Genomic DNA, 27,924 nt, shown 5'->3' with positions numbered 1-27,924 from the left:
TTGCACCCAGCATGACATTGATCAGGATAAGGCGGTTAATAGAAACAAATTTGTGCAACAGTCTTGCAGATACATCAATCAGCCATAACATTAAAAACACCTCCTTGTTTCTACACTCACTGTCCATTTTAGCAGCTCCACTTACCATATAGTAGCACTGTGTAGTTCTACAACTACTGACTGTAGTCCATCTGTTTCTCTGCATGCTTTGTTAGCCCCCTTTCATGCTGTTCTTTAATGGTCAGGACCCCCACAGGACCACTACAGAGTAGGTATTATTTGGGTGGTGGTTCATTTTGAACACTGCAGTGACACTGACATGGTGGTGGTGTGTTAGTGTGTGTTGTGCTGGTATGAGTGGATAAGACACAGCAATGCTGATAAAGTTTTTAAACACCTCACTGTCACTGCTGGACTGAGAATAGTCCACCAACCAAAAATATATCCAGCCAACAGCACCCCGTGGGCAGCGTCCTGTGACCACTGATGAAGGTCTAGAAGATGACCAACTCAAACAGCAGCAATAGATGAGCGATCGTCTCTGACTTTACATCTACAAGGTAGACCAACTAGGTAGGAGTGTCTAATAGAGTGGACAGTGAGTGGACACGGTATATAAAAACTCCATCAGCATTGCTGTGTCTGATCCACTCATACCAGCACAACTAACACACCACCACCATGTCAGTGTCACTGCAGTGCTGAGAATAAGCCACCACCTAAATAATACCTGCTCTGTGGTGGTCCTGTGGGGGTCCTGACCATTGAAGAACAGAGTGAATGCAGGCTAAAACAGTATGTAGAGGAATAGATGGACTACAGTCAGTTATTGTAGAACTACAAAGTGCTTCTATATGGTAAGTGGAGCTGATAAAATGGACAGTAAGTGTAGAAACCAGGAGTTGGTTTTAATGTTATGGCTGATCAGTGTATGTTGTTGCCAATGTAAAATGAATGCTTGATTAATGAAAAATTACATACTGACTTTTTGCATACTTTATTATGTTGTGGATTTAATTATGAATCCATTTATTTACACTTCGATTACTAAAATCTCTCATGTTTGCTTCAATTATTCTCAAGATGTGTCGTCTCCGCTGGAATTTTAATTGATTGGACATTGTCTGGAAAGGCCCACACCTGGGTCTATAAGGGTCCACAACTTACACCGCATTGTCAGGACAGACAGTTTGAATTTGCATTTGCATTGGGGCAGTTAGCAGACGCTCATATCTAAAGTGACTTACAATTATGACTGACTACAATTTTTGCAATTGAAGGTTAAGGTCCTTGCTTAGGGGTCCAACAGTGGCAACCTGGCAGTGGTGGGGCTTGAATCGGCAATCTTTTGATTACTAATACAGTACCTTAACTGCTAAGCTACCACTGCCTTAACTATGAAGTCAGGGCAGTTGTAGCCTAGAGGTTAAGGTACTGGTCTAGTAATCAGAAGGTTGCAGGTTGCCACTGTTGACACTGTTGTGCTCTTGAGCAAGGCCCTTAACCCTCAATTGCTTTGATTGTATTCTGTCACAACTGTAAGTCGCTTTGGATAAAAGCGTCTGCTAAATGCCTAAAATGTAAATGTAATTAAGTCCAAGGAACTGACAGTGGATCTTTGCAATCAAACAAGGATATGCAACAATTTCTAATCCTTTTAGTTTTTCCAGGACCAAAGTGACCCTAGTATTTTTAAGTGAACTTAGTATTTTAAAGAGCAATAAAGAACTTGGTTAGAAAGCCAAGAAAGAACCTTGTAGTGACTCCAAATGTGCAATGCAGAGATGGCAGAAAATTTTGGGTGGACAACCATGTGAACAGGCTTTTATGAAAGAGTAGCAGGATGGAAGTTGGGGTTTGCTTAACAGCATGCAAACAAACTCCAGCAACATGAGGAAAAAGATCCTTTGGTCTGATTGGATGAAAACTGAACACTTTTGACAGAACAGCAAGGACAGCAGAACAGCGAGGGAAGATTTATGCAACAAGTACCAAGGTATAAACACCAAATCACAGGATAGCAAATACCTAAAACATCTGTCAGTATAACTGGTCTGTAAGTTGCAAGTGGAGGTTCTTGAAATTGCAAACTGTACCTGGACTACATAAATAATAAGGAAAATAAGAAATGAGAAAGCAGTCACATGCAAGGATGTGTTGCTGGATAGAAACAACAAAATTAACAATTACGCTGTATTCCAAAAAAGCCTTCTCAAAACGTGTTTGCTAAAAAGGCACAAAGACCCTTTAATCAAATCAGAACAATGGCTGAACAAAATAAAATAATGTGAGTACGATCACAAGAACACATTTTCACTTTACAGATAGAAGAACATCATATACTGGAATGAGCTGCTTCTGTACTAACTGTAGCATTACCTGTCATTTAAGGAAACATGAATGGAGCATGTACAAAAACATATTAGAGGAGAATTTAATCTAATCAGCCATGAAGCTGTGTCTGGACCTTTTAAAAAAACAAATATAGTAACTTCACTGTGACCATATACTCCGACCAGGCATAACATTATGACCACTGACAGGTGAAGTGAATAACACTGATTATTACTCTTCATCACGGCACCTGTTAGTTGGTGGGATATATTAGGCAGCAAGTGAACATTTTATCCATTTTATGTTAGAAGCAGGAAAAATGGGCAATCATAAGGATTTGAGTGAGTTTGACAAGGGCCAAATTGTGATGGCTAGACAACTGGGTCAGAGCATCTCCAAAACTGCAGCTCTTGTGGTGTGTTCCCGGTCTGCAGTGGTCAGTATCTATCAAAAGTGGTTCAAGGAAGGAACAGTGATAAACCGGCAACAGGGTCATTGGTGGCCAAGGCTCACTGATGCATGTGGGGAGCGAAGGCTGGCCCGTGTGGTCCGATCCGACAGACGAGCTACTGTAGCTCAAATTGCTGAAGACGTTAATGCTGGTTCTGATAGAAAGGTGTCAGAATACACAGTGCATCACTGTTTGTTGTGTACGGGGCAGCAAAAGTGGGACCAACACAATATTAGGAATGTGGTCATAATGTTATGCCTCACCGGTGTAAATAGGCTTAGTATGATTGCATGCACTAGATTAACACATTACAATAACAAAGTCCAGGAAGCAACATACAGACTTTAGAATTATCCGCCACACATAGGCAATGAAACATTTGTCATGGCTAAGAAATTGTCCACAGTCAAGCAAGCTTTACATTAACACAACTGGTTTAAATACCTTAACATGAAGAAAGCCCCGACTGCCAATGGGCACCTTAGTGCCATTTATGTTTATATCTTGATTCACGATTTTTAATTAATACACAATCAATTGCTTTATTCTGGTCAGGGTCACAGTGGGTCTGGTGTTGGTCCAGTAAACAATAAGCACAAGGCAGGAATACCCTCAACAAGGCACCAATCTATCCATCGGAGCATTTCAGCCACCAACCCCTCCACTAGACAAAGACATGTCTGTATAGACGCCCAGCTGGCTGATAGCAAAGCTGAGATTCAAACCCTGATCTCAGTGTGTTGTGCTAGCAGAAAACACCTCTGTGCCATTCAAACGTCTTTTGAATATGGGTTGAAATGGATTCAATACTGCAAATACAAATTCAGAGAGGAAACAATACAAGCACCCTCAGACGCTATAGAAAAAGTGTGAGTCATCACCACAACAGAGCTTTGTATTCTCTTTAGGAACTTTACTAAAAACCCCTAAGCTAAATAATGAGGTAAAATCTGGCTGCCTGTCAGACACAAACATCTACATCCCCCATCAGATAAGATTTGCCAATAACTCCTGCCTGTATAAGAAATTCAAAATCAATAAGCAATTTCCTATCAGCGGTGATCAGCAGATGAAGGCTGGTTGGCATGTGGGTTTTGGTCTGTGAGTGGGTGGAGGGTGTTGTCAAGGTGAAAGACAAAGACAGTGTCTATTAGACATCAGGAGATCAAACTCTCATACTGGCCATGAGCACAATAGACTCCTATGTCCATAACCCCCTCCACCTCAACTGGGAAACAGAGATGGGTGATCTAGTTTACTTCACAGAGCAATATTTTTCCCTCATGAATTTCCCTCATGGGGATCAATAACGGAATCTTATTTTATGTACAACCCCAAATCAAAAAAAGTTGGGACAGCATGAAAAATGCAAGAAAACAGAGCTTCTTACATTTATTTTGACTTTTATTTCATTGCAGACAGGATGAACCTAAGATATTTCATGTTTTATCTGCTCAACTTCATTTCATTTAATAATAAACATCCATTCCTGCATTTCAGGCCTGCAACACATTCCAAAAAAAGTTGGTACAGTAAAGCATTTACCACTTTGTAATGTTGCCATTCCTTTTCACCACACTTAAAAGACGTTTTGGCACCGAGGAGACCAAGTGATTTAGTGTTTCAGCTTTTATTTTGTCCCATTCTTCCTGCAAACACGTCTTAAGATGTGCAGCAGTACGGGGTCGTCGTTGTCGCATTTTTCGTTTTAAAATTCTCCACACACTCTGTTGTGGACAGTTCAGGACTGCAGGCAGGCCAGTCCAGTACCCGTACCCTCTTCTTCCGCACCCATGTCTTTGTAATGTGTACAGCATGTGGTTTTGCATTGTCTTGTTGAAAAATGCATGAACATCCCTGGAAAAGATGATGTCTTGAAGGCAGCATATGTTGCTCTAAGATCTCAATGTACTTTTCTGCATTAATGCTGCCATCACTGAAGTGAAAATGACCTTTGCCAAGGGCACTGACATAGCCCCATACCAAGACAGACTCTGGCTTTTGGACTTGTTGCTGATAACAGTATGGATGGTCCTTTTTGTCTTTGGTCCGGAGCCCAAGGCATCCATTTTTTTCCAAAAAAGACCTGGAATGCTGATTCATCTGACCACAATATGATGCCTCCGAGCCCAGAGAAGTCGACGCTGCTTTTGGACATGGTTAACATAAGGCTTCTTTTTTTTTTGCACAGTAAAGTTTTAAGTGGCATTTGTGCATGTAACTCTGTATTGTAGTGCTTGACAAAGGTTTGCCAAAGTAATCCCTCACCCATGTGGTTATATCAGCTATTGTTGAGTGGCGGTTCTTGATGCAGTGCCGTCTTCCCTCTGGTAGGAGGCTGCGCTGCATCCGAGCAAAAACAACAAGACTGAAAAACAGCTTCTTTCCGGATGCAGTCAGACTGCTAAATTGCTCCACCCCTCATGTACTGTCTATGCACCAGTTACTTTAAACACCTGTGACCTGGTGCTGCCTTTTATCTGCTGCTATACTGAATCGTGCACTTTAGATCCGCATAAAGCCAATACTTGAATGTAAATGTAAATATTTAAAATTCATATCTTAGTTATTTCTTCTAGTTTTTAAGTCTTAAGTTTTATTTTTACTAAACATAGTTTCTCTTGCTATTTATATTTTATATTTTATTATGTTTACACACACCGAGACCTGAGTAACTGCATTTCGTTTTAATCATGTACATGGTTTTGAATGACAATAAAGCTGAGTCTGAGTCTGAGTCTGAGGGATCGAAGATCACGGGCGTTCAGCTTAAGCTTGCGCCTTTGGCCTTTACGCACTGAAATTCCTCCTGATTCCTTGAATGGTTTAATAATATTATGCACTGTAGAGGGAGAAATATGTAAATCCCTTGGAATCTCTCTTTGAAGTTCATTGTTTTTAAACATTTCATCTTTTGCTCATCAAAGACTCAGCCTTTCCTGGATGCTGCTTTTGTACCAAACCATGATTACAATCACCTGTTTAATATCGCATCATTATTTAGTTTTTTTTCACCTCATTACTAGCCCTAAATTGCCCCCGTCCCAACTTTTTTTGGAATTTGTTGCAGGCCTGAAATGCAGGAATGGAGGTTTATTAAAAAATTCAATAAAGTTGAGCAGACACAACTTAAAATATCCCAGGTTCAAACTGTCTGCAATCAAATAAAAGTCAAAGTAAATTTAAGGAGCAATATATATATTTTTTTATTTGCATTTTCCATACTGTCCCAACTTTTTCTGATTTGGGGTTGTAGAAAGTTTTGTATTAAAGTAATAAAAAGTTCCACTATTAATACTTGAAATAAATCTGACATGAATATGGTGAAACCATCACAGGCTAGACACTAGAAACAAGATCAATTCTACATTCATGAATTTATTCATTGGGTCATCCATTTTAGTCATAACTTGGAGGAGGAACAGTGACTCAGCTGGTAAAGTAGGTGCCGTTTTGGATGGCAGTGACTGTCTGTAAGGATTTCTGCATGTTTTCCAGTGTCTTTATGGGTTTCTTGTAATCTTATATCTCCCCACATCTTCAAAACATGCAGAAGGTGAATTGCCTGCCCCCAATTGCCCTGTTTTGGACTGTGTTCCTGTCTTGCGGTTACTGTTTCCTGGTGGCGTCGCAACTAATGTGGCCCTTACCAACAGAAAGCTTTAGTAAATAAGAATTAAATAATTGCTTTATCCTGATCAGTGTCACAGTGGGTCTAAAGCCTTTAACAGGAACACTGAGTACAAGTAGGAGTACCTTGGATAGAGTGCTAGTCCATCACAGGGCATTAGGCAAGCACTTATTTAAAAGAAAGTAGGTAAAGTAGGTGCCATCCTGGAGAACAGTGACTGTCTGTAAGGATTTCTACATGTTTTTCCAGTGTCTTCATGGGTTTCTTGTAATCTTGTATCTTCCCACTTCTCCAAAACATGCAGAAGGTGAATTGCCTGCCCCAAATTGCCCTGTTATGGACTGTGTTCCTGTCTTACAATTACTGTTTCCTGGTGGAGTCGCACCCAAAGCATCCCTGACCAACATAAAGCTTAAGTAAATAAGAATTAAAGAATTGCTTTATCCTGATCAGTGTCACAGTGGGTCTAAAGCCTTTAACAGAAACACTGAGTACAAGTAGGAGTACCTTGGATAGAGTGCTAGTCCATCACAGAGCATTAGGTAAGCACTGATTTTAAAGAAAGTAGGTAAAGTAGGTGCCATCCTGGAAGACCGTGACTGTCTGTAAGGATTTCCACATGTTTTTCCAGTGTCTTCATGGGTTTCTTGTAATCTTGTATCTTCCCACATCTCCAAAACATGCAGAAGGTGAATTGCCTGCCCCAAATTGCCCTGTTATGGACTGTGTTCCTGTCTTGCTGTTATTGTTTCCTAGTGGCGCCGCACACAAATTGATTCTGACCAACATAAAGGTTTAGTAAATAGGAATTAAATAATTGCTTTATCCTGATCAGTGTCATGGTGGGTCTAAAGCCTTTAACAGAAACACTGAGTACAAGTAGGAGTACCTTGGATAGAGTGCTAGTCCATCAGAGGGCATTAGGCAAGCACTGATTTAAAAGAAAGTAGGTAAAGTAGGTGCCATCCTGGACTACAGTGACTGTCTGTAAGGACTTTCACAGATTGTCCCAGTGTCTTCATGGGTTTCCACGTTCAAAACATGCAGAAGGTGAATTGCCTGCCCCAAATTGCCCTGTTTTGGACTGAGTTCCTGTCTTACAATTACTGTTTTCTGGTGGCGTCGCACCCAATGCGGCCCTGACCAACATAAAGCTTTAGTAAATAAGAATGAAAGAATTGCTTTATCCTGATCAGTGTCACGGTGGGTCTAAAGCCTTTAACAGGAACACTGAGTACAAGTAGAAGTACCTAGGATAGAGTGCTAGTCCATCACAGGGCATTAGGTAAGCACTGATTTATTCAAAGGCACTCACATTAAAGGGCTTTTTAGAGTAATTAATCCACTTACTAGCATATTTCTTAAGGTCTGAGTGGGAAAAGCCTTTCATAAGGGTACAAAAAGAACATGAAAACATGTACACAGATGGTAACAAAAGCTCAGATTCAAACCCGAACCGCTGAGGCTGTAAAGCTCAACATCAAATTATTTACATGCACCTTTCGCCATTCACTAACTCCATCATAGTCAGGGTCACAATGGCACAAGATGGGTATACAGTATACCCTTGACCGTGCAATAATCCTCATACATGGGCAGTGGTAGCTCAGCAGTTAAAGTACAGGACTAGTAACTGGAAGGTCACTGATTCAAGCCCCACATCTGTCAAGTTGCCACTGTTGGGCCCTTGAGCAAGGCTCAATCTATCTTGCTTTGTGGCACTCGCTGCACCACCTACGCTATTTTGCCAGCCTCTGTGCCATATATGTTTTCTTTATTTAGACCATTTAACACACATACTGTATATAAGAACTTAAGGAAAGGCAGGGTGGCAGAGTTGTGTTGTGTTGGTGCCACACAGTGTCAGTTACTGTCCGTGTGTACTTTTGTATGTTCTTCTCACTCCCCTCCTACATCTCAAAAACATCAGGTAGGTGAATGAACTATAGGTGTGGATAAGTGTGACATGCCTTTGAATAGACCCAATACCAATTCACGCCCAGTGATTCTGTGATATTCATTTACAGTAAATGCTTTATTTAGATCAGAGTTGTGGTGGATCTGGCACCCGATGAACACACCAGATGTGAGGCAGGGCTACACCTGGACAGTTGTAGTATAGCCAGTAGTAGTATAGCCAGGCTGTTTAGTATAGCCAGTATGCCCACTTACATATAGAGTACTTGAAAGGCAGGAGAAAGAAACTCATGGACCTCCTAACAAACGATCGGAAGCAAGGATTGAACCCACTGCTCACATTGCAGTTTAGCACCCATTTTACCAGCTACGCCACCATGCTGCCCAATGAGGAACATTTAAATAATTGTAGAATTTTCAAGGTATTGTATATTAACAAATCGATGATAATTATAGGTTCATACCCAGAGCTCATAACAAATGCACTCATTTTAAAATGTCAGTGAATATCTCATATTAGACTGCACTCATTTATGCCTAAATGTTCTGCAAGTGATTAACAATACAAAAATACAAAAAACTTGCACAAAGACATGCCATAAATATGCATTATTTTAGCTAGAGTAAGACTAGAATACAAGCACTAATTATCCAAAGGTGGGAATATGATGCTGATGTGAGCTGGATCGAGCAACAGGTTAGTCAGTCTACTGCATGGACAAAACTCTCCACCTGCCCCCGCAAAAAAAAAAACCCTCACAAAATACAATGTGATGCCACAAATCCGTTTTAAAGGGTCTTATTCTCGGGCAATGCGCAGAGGGAGAGCACTGCGGGTGTGGTGACTGCATTAGCAAGAGCACCATCTCTGCACACACACACTCCACAGAAACACACATACACTTGTACAAAGACGCACACACTCATATATACAGAGACGCACACGGTCATATAGAAAGACGCGCACTGACTGGCGCACTAGAGTATTAATATTATATTCGTCAGGTGCACCTGAATAAGCTTTTTAACAAAGTAATGCATTCTGGGGTCACTTCTAATTCTTAAAATGCACCAGTTTTGCACTAAAGTCGCAAGACAGGGGGGACATCACATCCCTCCATAGGAAGGATGGATAGAAAACGCACGCACCGCTCAGACCACCGAACTCCCTCAGATATGCGCTCTGTGCCAACAGCTTGGTATGCCGACTTGCGCTTTATGCTCCACCGCTATCCTATTTCACAAAAGAAGCATAAACCCTTTTCCCAAAGGCAAACACATAAAAGAAAGCCACCAACCTCCCAGTCTATCGAGTCCCAGTCGTCGTCGAACATCCGGCGGCTTTGTGCTCGTCCCGCAGCGGACGAGACTCGGCGGCACTACGGAGCGACCGGGAGACGAGCTGATGATGAAGATGATGACGATGCCATTGCGCCTCTGTTGCTATTGTAGTCATGAAAGCGATGGTACACCAAGACTCCGCAGTCCGGTACAGAAAAAAGACACCGCAAGCAGAACCCAACAGCGGCATGAAGGCGACGCTGCTGCCGATGCCGCTCCGCACGGCAGCGCTGTTTCAGTGTTTCAGTGCGGCGAGCCTGCTGTTAATTAATTAGCACTCCGCTGTGCGCAGATGAACCACCGAGAACCGAGACCTGAGCCACCGAGTGCTCGCACGTTATAGTGCCAGTCGCTCGATCTGAGGTCCAGATCAACAGTGGAACGAAAGTGGGCGGCGTGGAAGTTTGTCACAGATCCAAGAACCGATGCGTGGGCAGCATGCTTTAACGAGCCGCATCTGTGGGTGACTTTTTGGAGAAAAAAACCCGCAGCTGGAATGTTCAGCGTGTGTTTTAAGAGGGTGATATGACGTATTTATGAGGTGCACGATAGGTGGTTCTACAGTAATCGTGCAGAAGAAGGTTCTCCAGAACAATGGCATTTCAGCTGCTTTTTCAGGGCATGCATGATCTTTAAATAATTTACACCTGAGGTCAAAACTTTACATAAACTTGCAGGGAGAAAAAAGCTCATGTTTCAGTTTTTTTTTTTTTTTTTGACCATAGGACCAGCAGCGGATTTACTACAGCTTCGAAGCTTTTTTTTGGGGGGGGGGGGCATCGGTACAAATGCTCAAGGAGAGGTTTTCTTCATGATCCTTAAAACTGACCACTATCCATGTTTTTATTGGCTCATTCAAATTAGCACTGTTTATTTGGGCACAGGAAAGCCACCAGCTTTAGTCAATTAGTCAAAAACCACCTATACATACAAGTCCCTGTTTGTATATTTTTGACCCAGCTTAGGTTCAGAAAACATACAATAAACATAATTATGTTTGTGAAAGTTGTTGTTTTTACACCTGTCATTATACATTTAGAGTGGGTTACATGTATTTATGACATTTCTATCCATCGCTGGCAATACAGCGAAAATTTGAGGTCAATTATGCATTTGTTTCCCTAAAGGTAGACTGGGATTTTGACCATAGGCCATCCACAGATTCACTACAGCTTTGAAGCTTTTTTGGGGGGTGGGTTCTGCAAATACAACCGACCATTGGTACAAATGTTCAAGGACAGGTTTTCTTCATGATCCTGAAAACTGATCACTATTCATGTTTTTATTGGTTTATTCAAACTAGCACTGTTTATTTGGGCACAGGAAAGCCACCCGCTTTAGTCAATTTTCACAAACAAAGAATTGCCAATTTACTAGACCATGTCACTACATTTTAAAACATTTTATACCACCTATACATAGAAGTCCCTGTCTGTATAATTTTGACCCAGCTTAGGTTCAGAAAACCTACAATAAACATGATTATGTTCGTGAAAGTTACACCTGTCATTATAAAGTCGGGTTGGGTTACCTGTATTTGTGAAATTTTTAAGCATTTCTAACCATCGCTGGCAATACAGCAAAAAATTTGAGGTCATTTATGCAATTATTTCACTAAAGGTAGACTGGGATTTTGACCATAGGACCAGCTAATTCTTTTGTAAAGTTCTGCAAATACAACTGAACATCGGCACACATGCACAATATGACAGGTTGGGTTTTCTTCATGATCCTGGAAACTGACCACTATCCATGTTTTTTATTGGTTCATTCAAACTAGCACTGTTTATCTGGGCACAGGGAAGCCACCAGCTGTAGTCAATTTTCACAAACAAAGGATTACTAGATGACCATGTCACTAAGTTACATAACATTACATAACCCAGCTTAGGTTCAGAAAACCTACAATAAACATAATTATGTCTGTGAAATTTGTTGTTTTTTACACCTGTCATTATACATTCATGGTGGGCTACTTGTATTTATGACATTTCTAAGCATTTCTAAGCATTGCTGGCAATACAGCAAAAAAAATTGAGGTCATTTATTTCCCTAAAGGTAGACTGGGATTTTGACCATAGGACCAGCAACAGATTCACTACAGCTTCGATTTTTTTTGTGTGTAAAGTTCTGCAAATACAACTGACCATCGGCACACACGCACAATATGACAGGTTGGATTTTCTTCATGATTCTGAAAACTGACCACTATCCATGTTTTTTATTGGTTCATTCAAACTAGCACTGTTTATCTGGGCACAGGGAAGCCACCAGCTGTAGTCAATTTTCACAAACAAAGGATTACCAGATTATCATGTTACTAAATTACATAACATTATAGAACATTTTATACCACCAATACATACAAGTGCTTGTCTGTATATTTTTGACCCAGGTAAGGTTCAGAAAATCTACAATAAACATATTTTTTGTGAAAGTTGTTGTTTTTACACCTGTCATTATACATTCAGTGTGGGCTACCTGTATTTATTTAATTTCTAAGCATTTCTAACCATCGCTGGCAATACAGTGAAAATTTAAGGTCATTTATACATTTATTTCCCTAAAGGTAGACTGGGATTTTGACCATAGGACCAGCAACAGATTCACTACAGCTTTAAATTTTTTTGGGAAAGTGCTGCAAATACAACTCCATCGGCACACATGCACAATATGACAGGTTGGATTTTCTTCATGATCCTAGACACTGACCACTATCCATGTTTTTTATTGGTTCATTCAAACTAGCACTGTTTATTTGGGCACAGGAAAGCCACCAGCTTTAGTCAATTTTTACAAACAAAGGATTACCAGATTATCATGTCACTAAGTTACAGAACATTATAGAACATTTTATACCACCTATTAATACAAGTCCTTGTCTGTATATTTTTGACCCAGCTTAGGTTCAGAAAACCTACAATAAGCATAATTAAGTTTGTGAAAGTTGTTGTTTTTCAACTGTCATTATACATTCAGGGTGGGCTATACCTGTATTTATGAAATTTCTAAGCATTATTAACCATCGCTGGTAATACAGCAAAAAATTAAGGTCATTTATGCATTTATTCATTCAAACTAGCACTGTTTATCTGGGCACAGGTAAGCCACCAGCTGTAGTTAATTTTCACATCAAAGGATTACCAGATTACCAAGTTACATAACATTACAGAACATTTTTTATACCACCTTAGGTTTCTGAACCTAAGCTGGGTCAAAAATATAAACAGGCGTTATGCCTGTTTATATTTTTGACCCAGCTTAGGTTCAGAAAACATACAATAAACATAATTATGTTTGTAAAATATGTTGTTTTTACACCCGTCATTATACATTCAGGGTGGGCTACCTGTATAAGGTAACACATTTTAGAAACGTGGTAAAAGTAATATATCATGTGTATTAAATAAAGGACCTGAGAAAATACAATACTGAGCTGGCTCGTTTCATTATTTCCTGCCAGTGTCATTATAGACACGCCCACAATAGCCCCATACTCTCACTTCAGCTGCTCACAAAAGCAAACATGGCAGAATTAAATAATAAATAACTGGTGGTGTTATTGTTGTAGGGGAAAATGCATATTTTAATTCATATTTAAATTGTTGAAAAGCATACAACTGATCTCTTGTCCCAAACAAATGATTTCCCACCATAAATAGCAAAGAAAAAGTGCTTTTTAGGATTAAACACAAGTGAAATGTATGCAGCAGTAAAGAACAGGGAACTGGATTTTTCCCTAGGACATAAAAATTCATGGTCATGATATTTCTATAGTCTAGAGTTCTGTTATGCACATTTATGTTCTTACCAAAAGTGCTAAAAGTCTCTTTGAGGGTGCCACACTACTGAAAAGCCTTTCTGCTTTAAATCACCAGTTCAGTGGGTACAGCTTTTTACTAAGTAATGAAGAGATTTATTGTCTTACTAACCTGTGGGACTGTAAATGGGATGTCACACTGTAAAAGCACAAGCTGCAACGCGCACTTACCATTAGCACAGCGAAGTTTCTATGCTGCGTGCAGTGGATGGTGGTGGTGTTGCCCGCAGTGCCTGTTATGTGGCAGCCCTCTGCACGCCAGCCTCCGTGCCCATCCAGCAGGTCAAAATCCCAGTAGGCTGCGGTGGGGTCGGCGCCCAGAGCCAGATGTCTTAGGGCTATAGTGACGGGGTGAACGGTGCTCCCGAGACCACATCCATCTACAAAATAATCAATTAAATACAGTAGCTGAAGCAACACGTTGCAGTGACACCTAAGATCTGCGTTAATGTATTCTGGGCGCGCACAAATGCGCACTTTTATTCTCTTCATTTTGCATACACACTGTTTATGGGCCAAGTAAATTATGCAGTGAAGAGAACTAGATTTTTTACTCATCAGTTTAAAAAGAATTTGCTATTTGATGCATCTATTAAACAACTAAGAGAATGTTAACGCACACTTATTGCATCATATAGACCATGCTTATGATGCCACAAACTAAAACGCAGCTTATTATTATGTATTCTGTAATATTCAGTTAAACTTCTGTGACTGCATTTATAACCCAAGAGAAAACCCAGAATTCTAGACGACTAGAATTGCGTCTCAGGGAGCTGCAAAACCAGCCCAGACTGGTGGCGCATTTCCCACTTATTAACCAATTATGTTCTGCGCAGATGATTTACAGGCGCGTAAAACACCTCCAGCCCAAATATGTGTTCCTCTTACCTAATTTGACGAAAACGACCGGGGTGGCCACGCTCTTTCGTTTGCCGTCGTCAGCCAGGCTGGATGAATTCCCAGTACATGGGAAGAGTTTCCCATTGCGAAACGCAATCAGATGCAGCCTGCAAGTCGAGTTGTCAACAGATCGCGAGGCGGAGGCGCGCGCTGAGCCAGCCAGCGGTAAATGAATGGAGGCGACAGCCACTGCGATCTGCGGGGATGACACACAGGGGGAAACGGGGATTACACGCTGCCATGCACCAAAACACCTCAGAACAAAGGATCTAAATGACAAGCAGCTCAGCCGCTATATGTTAACGTAAAGATCAACCTGCTTGCCCGAGTTGTACTTATGGGCAATTTACAGACGACTCGGTTCCCTTTAAAAGAGTCGACTCGCAAACATACACGAATTAAAAGTTGTTAAAGTAGACTTCTATATTTTTTACTCACGTCTGTTTTACCATATTGCCATATTTTATTTGACTGTCAAAACTGCTGCCTTGACAATGCGTCTAATACCACTTTGATTGGTGAATCAAAGAATCGCTTCAAAGAATAGAACTGGTAAAGTGAGTCGAAATGTCCATCAACACTAAGCACCCCGCTGCAGCGGTTGAAATGGTTCTTACCATCATTGTTAGGCTACACACATACAACATACGAACTCTTATTAAAGTCTTACCTCTCTATATCCCCACCAGATTACCCAGATTTCCCAGGTTCAGCTTTTGATTAAACGTGCGCACGCCTTACTTCAATATTGTGTTTAAATGTGAAGAGGCAGGGGGTTCATTTACTGGGCTGGGCAGTTAGCTGGAATGTACTGTATTTTTCATTAAAAGCATGCCTCTTGTAAAAGGTGAAGGCAAACATTCCTTTTATATAAGCCCAAAGGCATTTTTAGTTATAGCCAGTTAGAATATTTTTTACGAAATGGGCACAAATTACAACAAATGCACTCAGTGGCGTAACTAGGAGCTCATGGGCCCCAGTGCAAAAAAAAATTTTTCAGGCCCCCTCAACAAATGTCATAAACATATATAAATGTTGTACATATACATATATTGTTTATAGGCATGCTTTATTCCATATATATCAGTGTTTGCTATATATATTTCCTGTTTGGCTTGCCATGTATGCATAATACGTGCAGCCAATTTGGGGGGGGGGTCAGTGAGGTGGATGGTTTAGTTCATTTCAGGGATGGGCCCCCCTCTGCCATGGGCCCCAGTGCACCTGCCCCCCCTGTAGTTACGCCACTGAATGCACTGCAAAGAGTGGAATTTACTTAATAAACCATTTAGTAACCTCATATACAGTACCTAGTAGACTGGGGTATTTTCATCCTTACAAAAATAACATATTCCAGGCTTCAACCCTATCATGACTCAGACCAGGATGAAACAGTAACTAAAGATTTATAAAGGAATAAATGAACAAATGAATGAATGAATTAGATACAGTATTTGTCCAAAAGTATGCCGACATCTGACCATGAGCTTGTTGAACATCCCAATCAAAAACTACAGAAAGAATATTGACCCCCCACCTTTTGTGGCTATAATATCCTTCAATCTCTTTGAAAGTTTTTTGGAGTGTATCTGAGGGACTTTGTACCCAATCAGGAGCAGTTTAGTCTACTGGTTAAGGCACTGGACTAGCAGTCAGAAGATCGCTGGTTTAAACCCCACCACTGCCGAGTTGCTGCTGTTGGGCCCTTGAGCAAGGCCCTTAACCCTCCATTGCTCAGACTGTATACTGTCACTGTACTGTAAGTCGCTTTGGATAAAGGCGTCTGCTAAATGCCAAAAATGTAAATGCAATCAAAAAAGCATTTGTGGGCTCAGTCCTTGATAATGAAGAAGATGGTTTGGATTGCAGTGTTTTTAATTCATCATAGAAGTGTTTGGTGGGGTTAAAGTCAGAGCTCTCTGCAGAAAAAATGGGATTTCCTAACAACCAAGCTCAACAAACCATGCCTTTATGGACATGCTGGAATAGAAAAAGGATCTTTGTCAAACTGTTGGCACCAAATTAAAAGCATTTTATTTATTTTTTAAACCTGTTTCCTACAGTGGCAAAAACAGTTCCCACTTCCATTTTTTTTAGCAAAAAACCAGCAATAAACTCTATTAAACATTAACTGCTAAATTAAAGTACATTTTTCCTGAATGATAAACAGAGCTTGACTACAGACCCCTTGTAGCCATAAAAAGTTCCCACAGTACACCTGCCTACAGGATTATGCTAAATGGCTGCAGTATAATAGAGATTATAAAACAGATAGTTCCGGTCCTAAAATCTGATTGGCTGAGCTGCGTTCGAAGCCGTTGTAAAATCCCAGATATACGCACACCTATGACCACCTCACATCATTCCATATTAATACGCCACTGAAAAGAAAAAGTACAAACTTGGTTGAACACTATTTTAAGTCATGTACTACACATGGAAATGTCCAGATTAATATAAACAGTAATGCTAATCATTAAGTGGGTGTTTCGTCCAAGAAATAGTGTAACAGTGTTTGTGGAGGAATGTTTATTGCGAATGTTATGTTCGCCCTTATGTTGCCTAGCAACACTGTTAACGGACTACCTGATTTCACAGAAGAATGCTTTTTGTAAGTGTTTTTGTAAATAAAAACATTTATAAATTGAACATTGTTGTATTTTATTATATTTTATGTTGACCGCCGTTTTATAAAAGCAATAAGCCACGAGAGACCATGCGTTACTGCTATGATTTTGTCACGGGGAAGGATTCTTTCCCCGTGATAAAATCATAGCAGTAATGCACGGTCTCTCGTGGCTTATTGCTTTAATCTATAATGGTTCTTAACCTTAGCTTTAGTTTTTTATGCTCTTGCCTGTAAGTAAGAACACAGCCCCATTATCAGCCATCTTTGCTGGTCATTCTGTTAAGCCTTTTCTTATATTTGCAAATTTTTCATTCAAAGATGATGTAAATAAGTGTAGTGTAGGTATAAAGGAGACTAACAGAGGAGAATGTGTTGATCCAACACATATACCAGCATTTGTATCACAGGGTTCAAGGGCACTGCCACACTTCATTATACGATAGTAACATTTGCCCCTATCTTACAGAAATTCAGCATAGATGATTTATGCAGTGCTTGTCATGCAGACCCCAGGTACAAACCCATACATAATATGTTTTATCAATCTGATTGCTGATGATTCAGTAGGTCACAAGGTGGAGCACAGTGAAACTGCATAGAGGATCAGATGGACTCGACTATGAGTGTGGGTCAGCCGGGTTTGTCAGCGTATGTATTAATATACCCAAACGCATTGCAGTGTCCATATACACAGATGATCACTGCAAGGAAGCAGACTTAGACATATTAACATTTTTATTCAGAGTAGGTAGCTGATTCATATAGCTGGGCTGTGGTCTTCCAAAAAAAAAGAACACAAGCCAGACATTGTTATTATTAACCTAGAAGAGAACAATGATCACTAATATAAGCTCCCTAGACAAAATAGGCTTTTATCTATCAGTAGAAGTACATTATGGTTCAATATCAACAGGTTAAGGGCCTTGCTCAAGGGTCCAGCAGTGGCTGCAAAGCAGAGCCTGGATTTGAACCGACAATCATTCAACTGATCTCCCAAAGCTCTACCCACTAAGCTACCACTGTCTCACTAAAGCCTTATGTTAACCTATCCAGAAGTGCGTCAAGTTCTCTGGGCTTGGAGGCATTGGGAATGTGTTGCAGGCCTAAAATGCAAGAATGGATGTATAGCAAATGAAATGACGTTGACCAGACAAAGCATGAAATATCTTGGGTTCACACTGTCTACAATGAAATGAAAGTATCAAAGTAATTAAAGCAAGGCACTCAGGTGGTGCAGCCGTAAAACACACTAGCACACCAGAGCTGACTTTTTGAACTCGTCGGCTGTTTAAACGATTGGCTGTTGTTCATACAGGGTGGGAGCCAGATAGGGACCTCATTACTAATGCAATTATGACCTCTGTTGGCTGATTGATGGCGCCTGCACGACAGAGTTGAGAGATAATCAGGATCAGGGTGTGTCTCTCCGTACACAAAGCTGATCTGCATATGAACTCGCCATGAAGTAACTGCATTTGTATTAGCATTTTTTTTTACTAATAGATTTTTACTGGTAAAGTATTATATTAATTTTCAAGTATTTAATCAGAAGCATATTTATTTTTTGAGCCATTGTCCATGATTAAGTCATTTATTGGGCATCAGAAGCCCCACTGTGTAACATCATCTTCGTCTTCTTCTACAGCATTATAAGCACTGGTGATTTGCTCAATACCAATCTGCCTCTCAGCACCATTCTAAACTGACTCTCTCTAGAAAGGAGATTCTCTAGCTTCAGAGGGAGGGTGTATTGTTTCAGACCCGCTGAGGTCTCTATTGCCAGAAATAATTGAGAACAGCAGTGAATATTTTGTGGGTTTTTTTGCACCAGCTGTCAGGTTCAATAGCCATTCCAGAGATAATGAATTGGGTTTAGGTGTTATGAATGCTCCATTTAAGTGGGACAGTGTTTTGGAATAAAGGAAGCACAGTTGTGTAATGGAATAATGCATTGACAGTGTCATTTGAGATTTGCTGCTTACAAAACAAACAAAATGACTACAGAGTTTTGGGTTTAAATGCATAACCGCTTAATTACCCAGCGGCTACTGAATGATACACCCTGTAGGTTTTTATTTTTGTTAAAGGTAATAAAATAAGTGAAATGATCATTGTCTACACTTAGCAGTGGTTTAAACCTCTTTAAATACCTCCCAGTTGTGTCTTGCGTGTTTCTGCAGGCCTGCTGCTTTAAATCCTGTGGTGATAGTGAACAGATTAACCAACCATTCATTAAATTCATAATTAACTATGCTTATCATTAGATGCCTAAGGAGGAACATCCTGTGAGAGATGGTCTCCACAAAATCCTACACTTTTCAAAGGATGGATGATCAATCAGATTATTTAAAGAAGTCTCTTCAACAATTAATAACCACCGAAAGACTACAGTTTCCTTCATCTTCCTTAATGAATGATTTTACTTTTTTCCTCTCGAGCAGTCGGCAAAGTCTTAATGGCGGCAGAACAATTTTAAAGAATTCTAATTCAAAAGTTAGATTAATTTTAGACTGGTTAGGAGCTGAGTCATAATCATTGTTCACCCACTGAAATTCTGTGTGCATTTTAATACTGGATCTAGTTTACAGGACTGCTGTTTTACCACTGTTTAAGATTTCACAAGTTTAAACTTTTATTTATGTGATATCCACTCTAGCATAAATCAGTCATCCAGCACCATGGTTTGATAATATGAACTATCCGAAACATTTGAACATAATTAGAAAAATAAAATTTATAGTACAACCCCAAATCAGAAAAAGTTGGGACGGCATGGAAGATGCAAACAATAAAAAAACACAGAGTTTCTTACATTTACTTTGACTTTTATTTGATTGCAGACAGGATGAACCTGAGATATTTCATGTTTTATCTGATCAGCTTCATTTTATCTATTATATAAACATCCATTCCTGCATTTCAGGCCTGCAACACATTCCAAAAAAAGTTGGGACAGTAAAGCATTTACCACTTTGTAATGTTGCTATTCCTTTTCACCACACTTAAAAGACGTTTTGGCACCGAGGAGACCAAGTGATTTAGTGTTTTAGCTTTTATTTTGTCCCATTCTTCCTGCAAACACATCTTAAGATGTGCAGTATGGGGTATGGGGTACAGTATGGGGTTGTCGTTGTCGCATTTTTCATTTTAAAATTCTCTATTGGGGACAAGTCAGGACTGCAGGCAGGCCAGTCCAGTACCCGTACCCTCTTCTTCCACAGCCACGCCTTTGTAATGTGTGCAGCATGTGGTTTTGCATTGTCTTGTGGAAAAATGCATGGACGTCCCTGGAAAAGATGACGTCTTGAAGGCAGCATATGTTGCTCTAAGTTCTCAGTGTACTTTTCTGCATTAATGCTGCCATCACTGAAGTGTAAATGACCTTTGCCAAGGGCACTGACACACCCTATACCATGACAGACCCTGGCTTTTGGACTTGTTGCTGATAACAGTCTGGATGGTCCTTTTCGTCTTTGGTCCGGAGCACAAGGCGTCCATTTTTTCCAGAAAAAAAAAGACCTGGAATGCTGATTCAACTGACCACAATACACGTTTCCACTGTGTGATGGTCCATCCTAGATGCCTCCGAGCCCAGAGAAGTTGACGTCTCTTCTGGACATGGTTAACATAAGACTTCTTTTTTGCACAGTAAAGTTTGGCATTTGTGCATGTAACTCTGTATTGTAGTGCTTAACAAAGCTTTGCCATTGCATTTCAAAAATATTCTCATGCATTTGTTGACAAACTGGAGATCCTCTGATCATCTTTGCTCATTAAAGACTCAGTCTTACCTGGATGCTGCTTTTGTACCAAATCATGATTACAATCACCTGTTGACATCACCTGTTTGGAATCACATTTAGTTTTGTCACCTCATTACTAGCCTTAAATTGCCCTTGTCCCAAAGTTTTTTGGAATGTGTTGCAGGCCTGAAATGCAGGAATGAAGGCTTATTTACATTAACATTTACATTTTCGGCATTTAGCAGACGCTTTTATCCAAAGCGACTTACAGTATACAGTTTTTAAGCAATTGAGGGTTAAGGGCCTTGCTCAAGGGTCCAACAAGTGGCAACCTGGTAGTGGTGGGGTTTGACCCGGCAACCTTCTGCTTACTAGTCCAGTACCTTAACCACTAGGCTACAACTGCCCTTATTGCTTTGCTTATTAACAAATGAAATAAAGTTGAGCAGACAAAATATGAAATATTTCGGGTTCAAACTGTCTGCAATCAAATAAAAGTCAAAGTAAATGTAAGGAACACTGCATTTTTATTTTATTTGCATTTTCCATACTGTCTCAACTTTTTCTGATTTGGGGTTGTACATATTACAATATACATTTACATTTACATTTTCGGCATTTAGCAGAAGCCTTTATCCAAAATGACTTACATTACAGTGACAGTAAACAGTCTAAGCAATTGAGGGTTAAGGGTCTTGCTCAAGGGCCTAACAGCAGCAACCTGGCGGTGGTGGGGCTTGAACCAGCGACCTTCTGATTACTAGTCCAGTACCTTAACCACTAGGCTACAGCTTACATATACAATATTAAAGAGTGTTGTTCCAAATGCTATATCATAAGCAATTGTGCTCATGTATTTGATTTATTTAAGCACTACACACAATCTTTGATCACGTCCCCTGATTTTGCTGTACCTCCAGTTTCCTTGTCTTGCATTAAACCTTCTTTGATGTTTTACATTTACATCAGCTCTTTGATAGTCTTTAATCATCCACAAGTCATATAATTCTTTAGCAATCATTAATAAAACATTGCAATATGAGATGGGATAGCACAGTGGTGTAGTTTGTGTAGTGGATGCCACATAGCAACGATTTTTTTAGAGCTTGGGTTTGGTTGTGGCTTCCACAGTTTCCACACCTGAAATGAATGGACACCACTGTATGTCCAGGGTGTATTCCTGCCACGTACCCAGTGTTTTTTGACCCTAACCAGAATATTGAGGCCAGGAATTGTTTAAAGAAAAAAAAATTTAAATGATTTTTCATTTAAAGCTAGAGCTCTCCAAAAGATGTAAACCTCACACATACAGTCAAGCCGGAAAGTCTGCACACCCCTTTCACCTTCTCTACATTTTATTACATTACAGACTCATTCTATAATAGATTGAGTTCATTTTTGGCCTCAAACATCTACACACAATCACCAATAATGACAAAGTAAAAACAGGTTTTAGAAAATACGCAGTTTTATTTTACTGACAAAAATGGTTTATTTAGGGGTTACATATCTGTACACATCCTTAAACTACTACTTGGTTGAGGCACCTTTGGCAGCAATTACAGCCTCAAGGCGTCTTGGGAAATAAGCTACGAGCTTGGCACACTTGTTTCTGGACATTTGCTTGCCCATTCCTCTTGGCATATCCTTGCAAGCTCAGTCAGGTTGGATGGGGAGCGTCGGTACGCAGCCATTTTCAGCTCCTTCCACAGATGTTCGATTGGATTCAGGTCTGGGCTCTGGCTGGGCCACTCAAGGACATTTACAGACTTTCCCCGAATCCACTCTCGTTCTCTTGGCTGTGTGATTCGGGTCGTTGTTGGAAGGTAAACCTTCGCCCCAGTCTGAGGTCCAGAGCGCTCAGGAGCAGGTTTTCTTCAAGGACCTCGGTGTACTTAGCTGCATTCATCTTTCCCTCTATTAGGACTAGTCCCACTGCTGAAAAACATCCCACATCATGATGCTGCCATGACCATGCTTCACTGTAGAGATGGCATTAGCCAGGTGATTAGCAGTGCCTGGTTTCCTCCAGATGTGACGTTTGGTATTCAGGCCAAAAAGTTCAATTTTGGTTTCATCAGACCAGAGAATCTTGTTTCTCATGGTTTGAGAGTCCTTCAGGTGCCTTTTGGCAAACTCCAAGTGAGCTGTCATGTGCCTTTTACTAAGGAGTGGCTTCTGTCTGGTCACTCTACCATAAAGGTGTGATTTGTGGAGTGCTGCCTGGATGGTTGATCTTCTGATAGGTTCTCACATATCCACATGGATACGCTGGAGCTCTGTGAGTGACCCTTGGGTCTCACCTCCTTGGCCAAAGCCCGTCTTCCCTGATCGCTTAGTTTGGCCAGGTGGGAAGGCTTGGTTTTTGCTCTTATATAGGCAGGTGTTGGCGATCCCTAATCATGTCCAATCAATTGAATTTACCACAGGTGGTCTCCAATTAAATTGTTGAAACATTTCAAGCAGTATCAGTGAAAACAAAATGCACCTCAGCTCACATATCAAAGGGTGTGCACACTTGTGTACATACTGCATGATATTTAACATTTTGATTTTTAATAAATTAGCACAAATGTAGGGTGGCCGAGAAGTGCAAAACAAATTTACATTTCAGAAAACAAAATTACAAAAAAACAAAAACAAATTTACAACGAAAGCAAAAACTAATTTACAAGTGCTTGGGTACCCAGTGTTTGTAAATTTGTTTTGGCATATGTAAAAGTGTTTCAGCACTTGTAAATTTGTTTTCGGCATATGTAATTTTGTTTTCTAAAATGTAAATTTGTTTTGCACTTCTCGGCCGCACATTTCTGACGGAAAGGGTAGGTACAATAAACCGGAAGTGCGTGTTGCTTACCTGCTGTCAATCAAACTGTTTCTCAGCGGTAAAGTGAACGGAGTTTGTGATGGTAACGATAAACAAGGTTTTGTCTAGTTTGTGGAAATCATTTTATCCAGTTGACCCGCTATTGTTTTTCTTGTGGAAAGTTATTAGATAGTTTGTGCAGATGTTTAGACGTGGTGTGTGCATCTCTATCTACCGTCCGCTCTTCTAAACATCTAAGGAATTCCCACAAGAACAACAAAAGCGAAATAATGAAAATAATTAACACAAAATGGACAAAACATTGTTTATTAGAGACGGTACATTTGATACAGAGGCTTTGAAGCTTGTTTCACTTTTGTAACACTGGACTCAGTGTATCGGAGCTCGTATTGAAGCAGCATGTGGGGGACTGATTAAGTTTTGGTGCTGTGTTTTATCTCACTCACTATATAAGAGACAATCAAACCAGGGTTACCCACCATCCTGTAAAATACAGAATCCTTCTTTATCTGGAGACTAAACGCCGCGTTCAGTATTGAACTGATACGCGCTTTGTTCCGTATTTTTATCAATGGGAGACAGGGTGATGTGTATAAAACAGAAGGAAACTGCTGTTTAATTAATTATATTAAGTAGTGTTCACTTTTATTCTTAGTAACGCGGTGTGTGTGCAATATAACCTGTGTAATACACCGCTGTATGAGTAGCGCAGTGGGCAGAGTGCGGATGAAGCCTCATTTAAGCTTTTGAACACTGAGTCCAGTGTTACAAAAGTGAAACAAGCTTCAAAGCCTCGGTATCAAATGTTCCGTCTCTAATAAACAATCTTTTGTCCATTTTGTGTTAATTATTTTCATTATTTCGCTTTTGTTGTTCTTGTGGGAATTCCTTAGATGTTTAGAAGAGCGGACGGTAGATAGAGATGCACACACCACGTCTAAACATCTGCACAAACTATCTAATAACTTTCCACAAGAAAAACAATAGCGGGTCAACTGGATGAAATGATTTCCACAAACTAGACAAAACCTTGTTTATCGTTACCATCACAAACTCCGTTCACTTTACCGCTGAGAAACAGTTTGATTGACAGCAGGTAAGCAACACGCACTTCCGGTTTATTGTACCTACCCTTTCCGTCAGAAATGTGCGGCCGAGAAGTGCAAAATAAATTTACATTTTAGAAAACAAAATTACATATGCCGAAAACAAATTTACAAGTGCTGAAACACTTTTACATATGCCAAAACAAATTTACAAACACTGGGTACCCAAGCACACAATTTTGTTTTCTGAAATGTAAATTTGTTTTGCACTTCTCGGCCACCGTACAAATGTCTAAAAAACTGCTTTCACTTTGTCATTGTGGGCTATTTTGTATAGAATTTTGTGACAAAAAAACTCAGTCTATTATAGAATGAGTCTGTAATGTAATAAAACGTGGAGACTTTCCGGCTTGACTGTAGTTTCATCTGAATTGCTTATTTAGAAATTGTATTTACAGACTGGTGTAGTCTATGTCTGCATAGTCTTGTTATAAAGAAGCTAATACAATGTGGCTGTAATTGCCTTCTGATATCATCACAGGCAAAATGTTTATTATCATCAGTGAGAATTCTTCTACCTACTGAAGTATACTGTTAGGCCTACATCTATACTCAGTATCTTTTGATTTATTTCATTAATCCTTTTTAGTAACTGCTTTATTCTGGTCTGGGTTACAGGGTCACAGATCTGGAATCCATGCCAGAAATAATGAGTGCAAAACAGGAACAGATCAGACACGGCAGCGGCAGCTGGAGTTTTTAAATACCATGTCCACTCACTGTCCACTCTATTAGACACTCCTACCTAGTTGGTCCACCTTGTAGATGCAAAGTCAGAGACGATCGCTCATCTATTGCTGCTCTTTGAGTTGGTCATCTTCTAGACCTTCATCAGTGGTCACAGGACGCTGCCCATGGGGCGCTGTTTGCTGGATATATTTTTGGATGGTGGACTATTCTCAATCCAGTAGTGTTTAAAAACTCCATCAGGGCTGCTGTGTCTTATCCACTCATACCAGCACAACACACACTAACACACCAGCACCATGTCACTGTCACTGCAGTGCTGAGAATGACCCACCACCCGAATAATACCAACTCTGACCATTGAAGAACAGCATGAAAGGGGGCTAACAAAGCATGCAGAGAAACAGATAGACTACAGTCAGTAAATGTATAACTACAAAGTGCTTCTATATGGTAAGTAGAGCTGATTAAATGAACAGTGAGGCAGGCACAAGGCAGAAATCTTTCCTGGACTGGAAAACAATCCTTTTATAACATCAGACACTTATTTATGCATCTATTCACTCATCTCAGGTATTAATTTGGAGCAGCATGGGGGAGAACATATTTTGCCCTAACTTCTTAAAGTAATTGACTGGAAGTGGAAATGAGTAAGTAAATGAAAATCTCAAGGCCCATGCTGTTATGCAACATCAACTCTACCTGCTGTCACATTGCTGTCATGGCTTTTAAATGAAATACGTTTTTATGGATCATTTATTCTCCTGGTCATACAAACTAAAATCATATGTATTTTTATTATAATTATTTAAAGCAGCACAGTGAAGCAGTAGGTAGTGTGGGTGCTATACAGCTTCAGGGTCCAGGGTTAAACCTTGCCTTTGGTAACTGTTTAAAGTTTGAATGTGCATTGCCATGTGATGCACAGTGTGTATTTCCACCTTACACTTCATAAGTAGGCTCTGTACCCACTATGACCCCTATCAGGATGAAGATAAATGAATACATGTGTGACAGATGGATAATGCAGATGAAGGCAGTATAATCTATGCTATTTACCAGAAAGTATTCAGAAAGTATTTAGACCACATGACTTTTAGCTTAAATCTTTTATTCACAAAAGTTCAGAACCTTTTTTTTTTCATTTTCCCCACAATTTTCCCCACAATTTTCTCCCCTAACTTAATCATATCCAATTACCCTGTATCTCTACCGATACAACCCTCCACTTTTGACTGAGGAGCCTCGCAACTGACACACGCCCCCTCCGACACGTGTGCAGTACCGACTGCATCTTTTACCTGCACGACGCGAGTTCATATGCGGATTAGCCTTGTGCACGGAGAGCCACACCCTGATCAGCATTATTCCTCAACTCTGCACAGGCGCCATCAATCAGCCAGCAGGGGTCGTAATTGCACCAGTCATTAGGAACCCGGTCCGGCTTTTTCCACCCTGAGAACAACAGCCAATCGCTGTTCAAATCTCAGCTCTGGTGTGCTAGTGTATTTTACTGCTGCGCACCTGAGCGCCATTCAGAACCTTTTTAAAAGCCCAATAACAAATGGATGTCGTCTTGGATATGTCTCTAGAAGCTTTGCAAACCAAAATTTGAGCAGTTTATTCCTATCTTTATGGCAGACCCTCTCAAGCGCAGTCAGATTGAATGGCGAGTGTCTGAAAACTATCATCTTTAGGTCTTCTGACAGAGGTTCAGTAGGTTTAAGTCTGAACGTTGGCTCAGTCACTCAGTCAAGATATGGCAGTATGCTTCAATCCACCTTCTTAGTCTGAGTTGTATGCACTTTGGAGAAGGTTTATAGCATGAAGGTACCTGTATTTGACTGCATTCATCTGTTTCCCAATTCTAATTTGTTTCTTAGTCTCCATGTCCCTCCCTCTGAGAAGCATCTGTATAGCATAATGCTTCCACCACCATGATTCTCTGTAGGAATAGTGTAAGCTTGGTGATGTGCAGTGCCTGGATTTTGTCAGACATAGTGCTTGCTCCTCTGCCCAAAGCAGAGTTTAATTTTCACTGCACTCCAAATGGGCTGTCACATGCTTTTTACTTAACAGTGGCTTCTGTCTTGGCTTGATTAATGGGTTGCTGCAGAAATGTTTGTCTGCCCAACAGGTTCTCACACCTCGTAGGACTTTTAGAACTTTTTTAGAGTGACCGTTAAATTCTCTCTTACCTCTTCTTGCCTGGATACCCAATTTGGCTGGATGACCAACTCTCTGAACCTTCTTCCATTTCAAAATGACTAAGGCCATTGTGGTTCTGGAAACATTTAAAGCCTTAGATACTGTTTAATATACTTGCTTTAATATATGCCTTGTCCCAGTTTGATAACGATGATCTACATACAGTTTATTTGACATAATGGCTTGGTTAAAGCAATGCAGTGTAAACTCTGGGCTCTTACAGACCCCGAGGTGGTTCTGACGAAAACCTGTTTACCCACCCGAGGTTGTCGAGACTGCCGTGCCAACAATGCTGCTCCTGCTAGATTTGACGGTAACCTGGCATGT

General features: G+C 40.3%; 1 protein-coding gene across 1 annotated transcript in view; it reads right to left on the bottom strand.

The window, feature by feature from the left end:
- Nucleotides 1-27,924, bottom strand: part of LOC134315172 (adhesion G protein-coupled receptor A3) — a 339,202-nt gene that overhangs the window by 83,126 nt on the left and 228,152 nt on the right. The window contains exons 13-14 of the mRNA XM_062996188.1: nucleotides 14,386-14,593; nucleotides 13,666-13,874 (exon numbers count right to left, since the gene is read on the bottom strand). Of these exons, the coding sequence (XP_062852258.1) occupies nucleotides 13,666-13,874; nucleotides 14,386-14,593 (417 nt within the window). The remainder of the gene's footprint in view (nucleotides 1-13,665; nucleotides 13,875-14,385; nucleotides 14,594-27,924) is intronic.

The sequence above is a fragment of the Trichomycterus rosablanca genome, chromosome 5, assembly GCF_030014385.1.
Source record: "Trichomycterus rosablanca isolate fTriRos1 chromosome 5, fTriRos1.hap1, whole genome shotgun sequence".
Classification (NCBI taxonomy): domain Eukaryota; kingdom Metazoa; phylum Chordata; class Actinopteri; order Siluriformes; family Trichomycteridae; genus Trichomycterus; species Trichomycterus rosablanca.
Note: the sequence above shows the minus strand (reverse complement) of the source record. Positions and strands in the feature narration are given on the sequence as shown.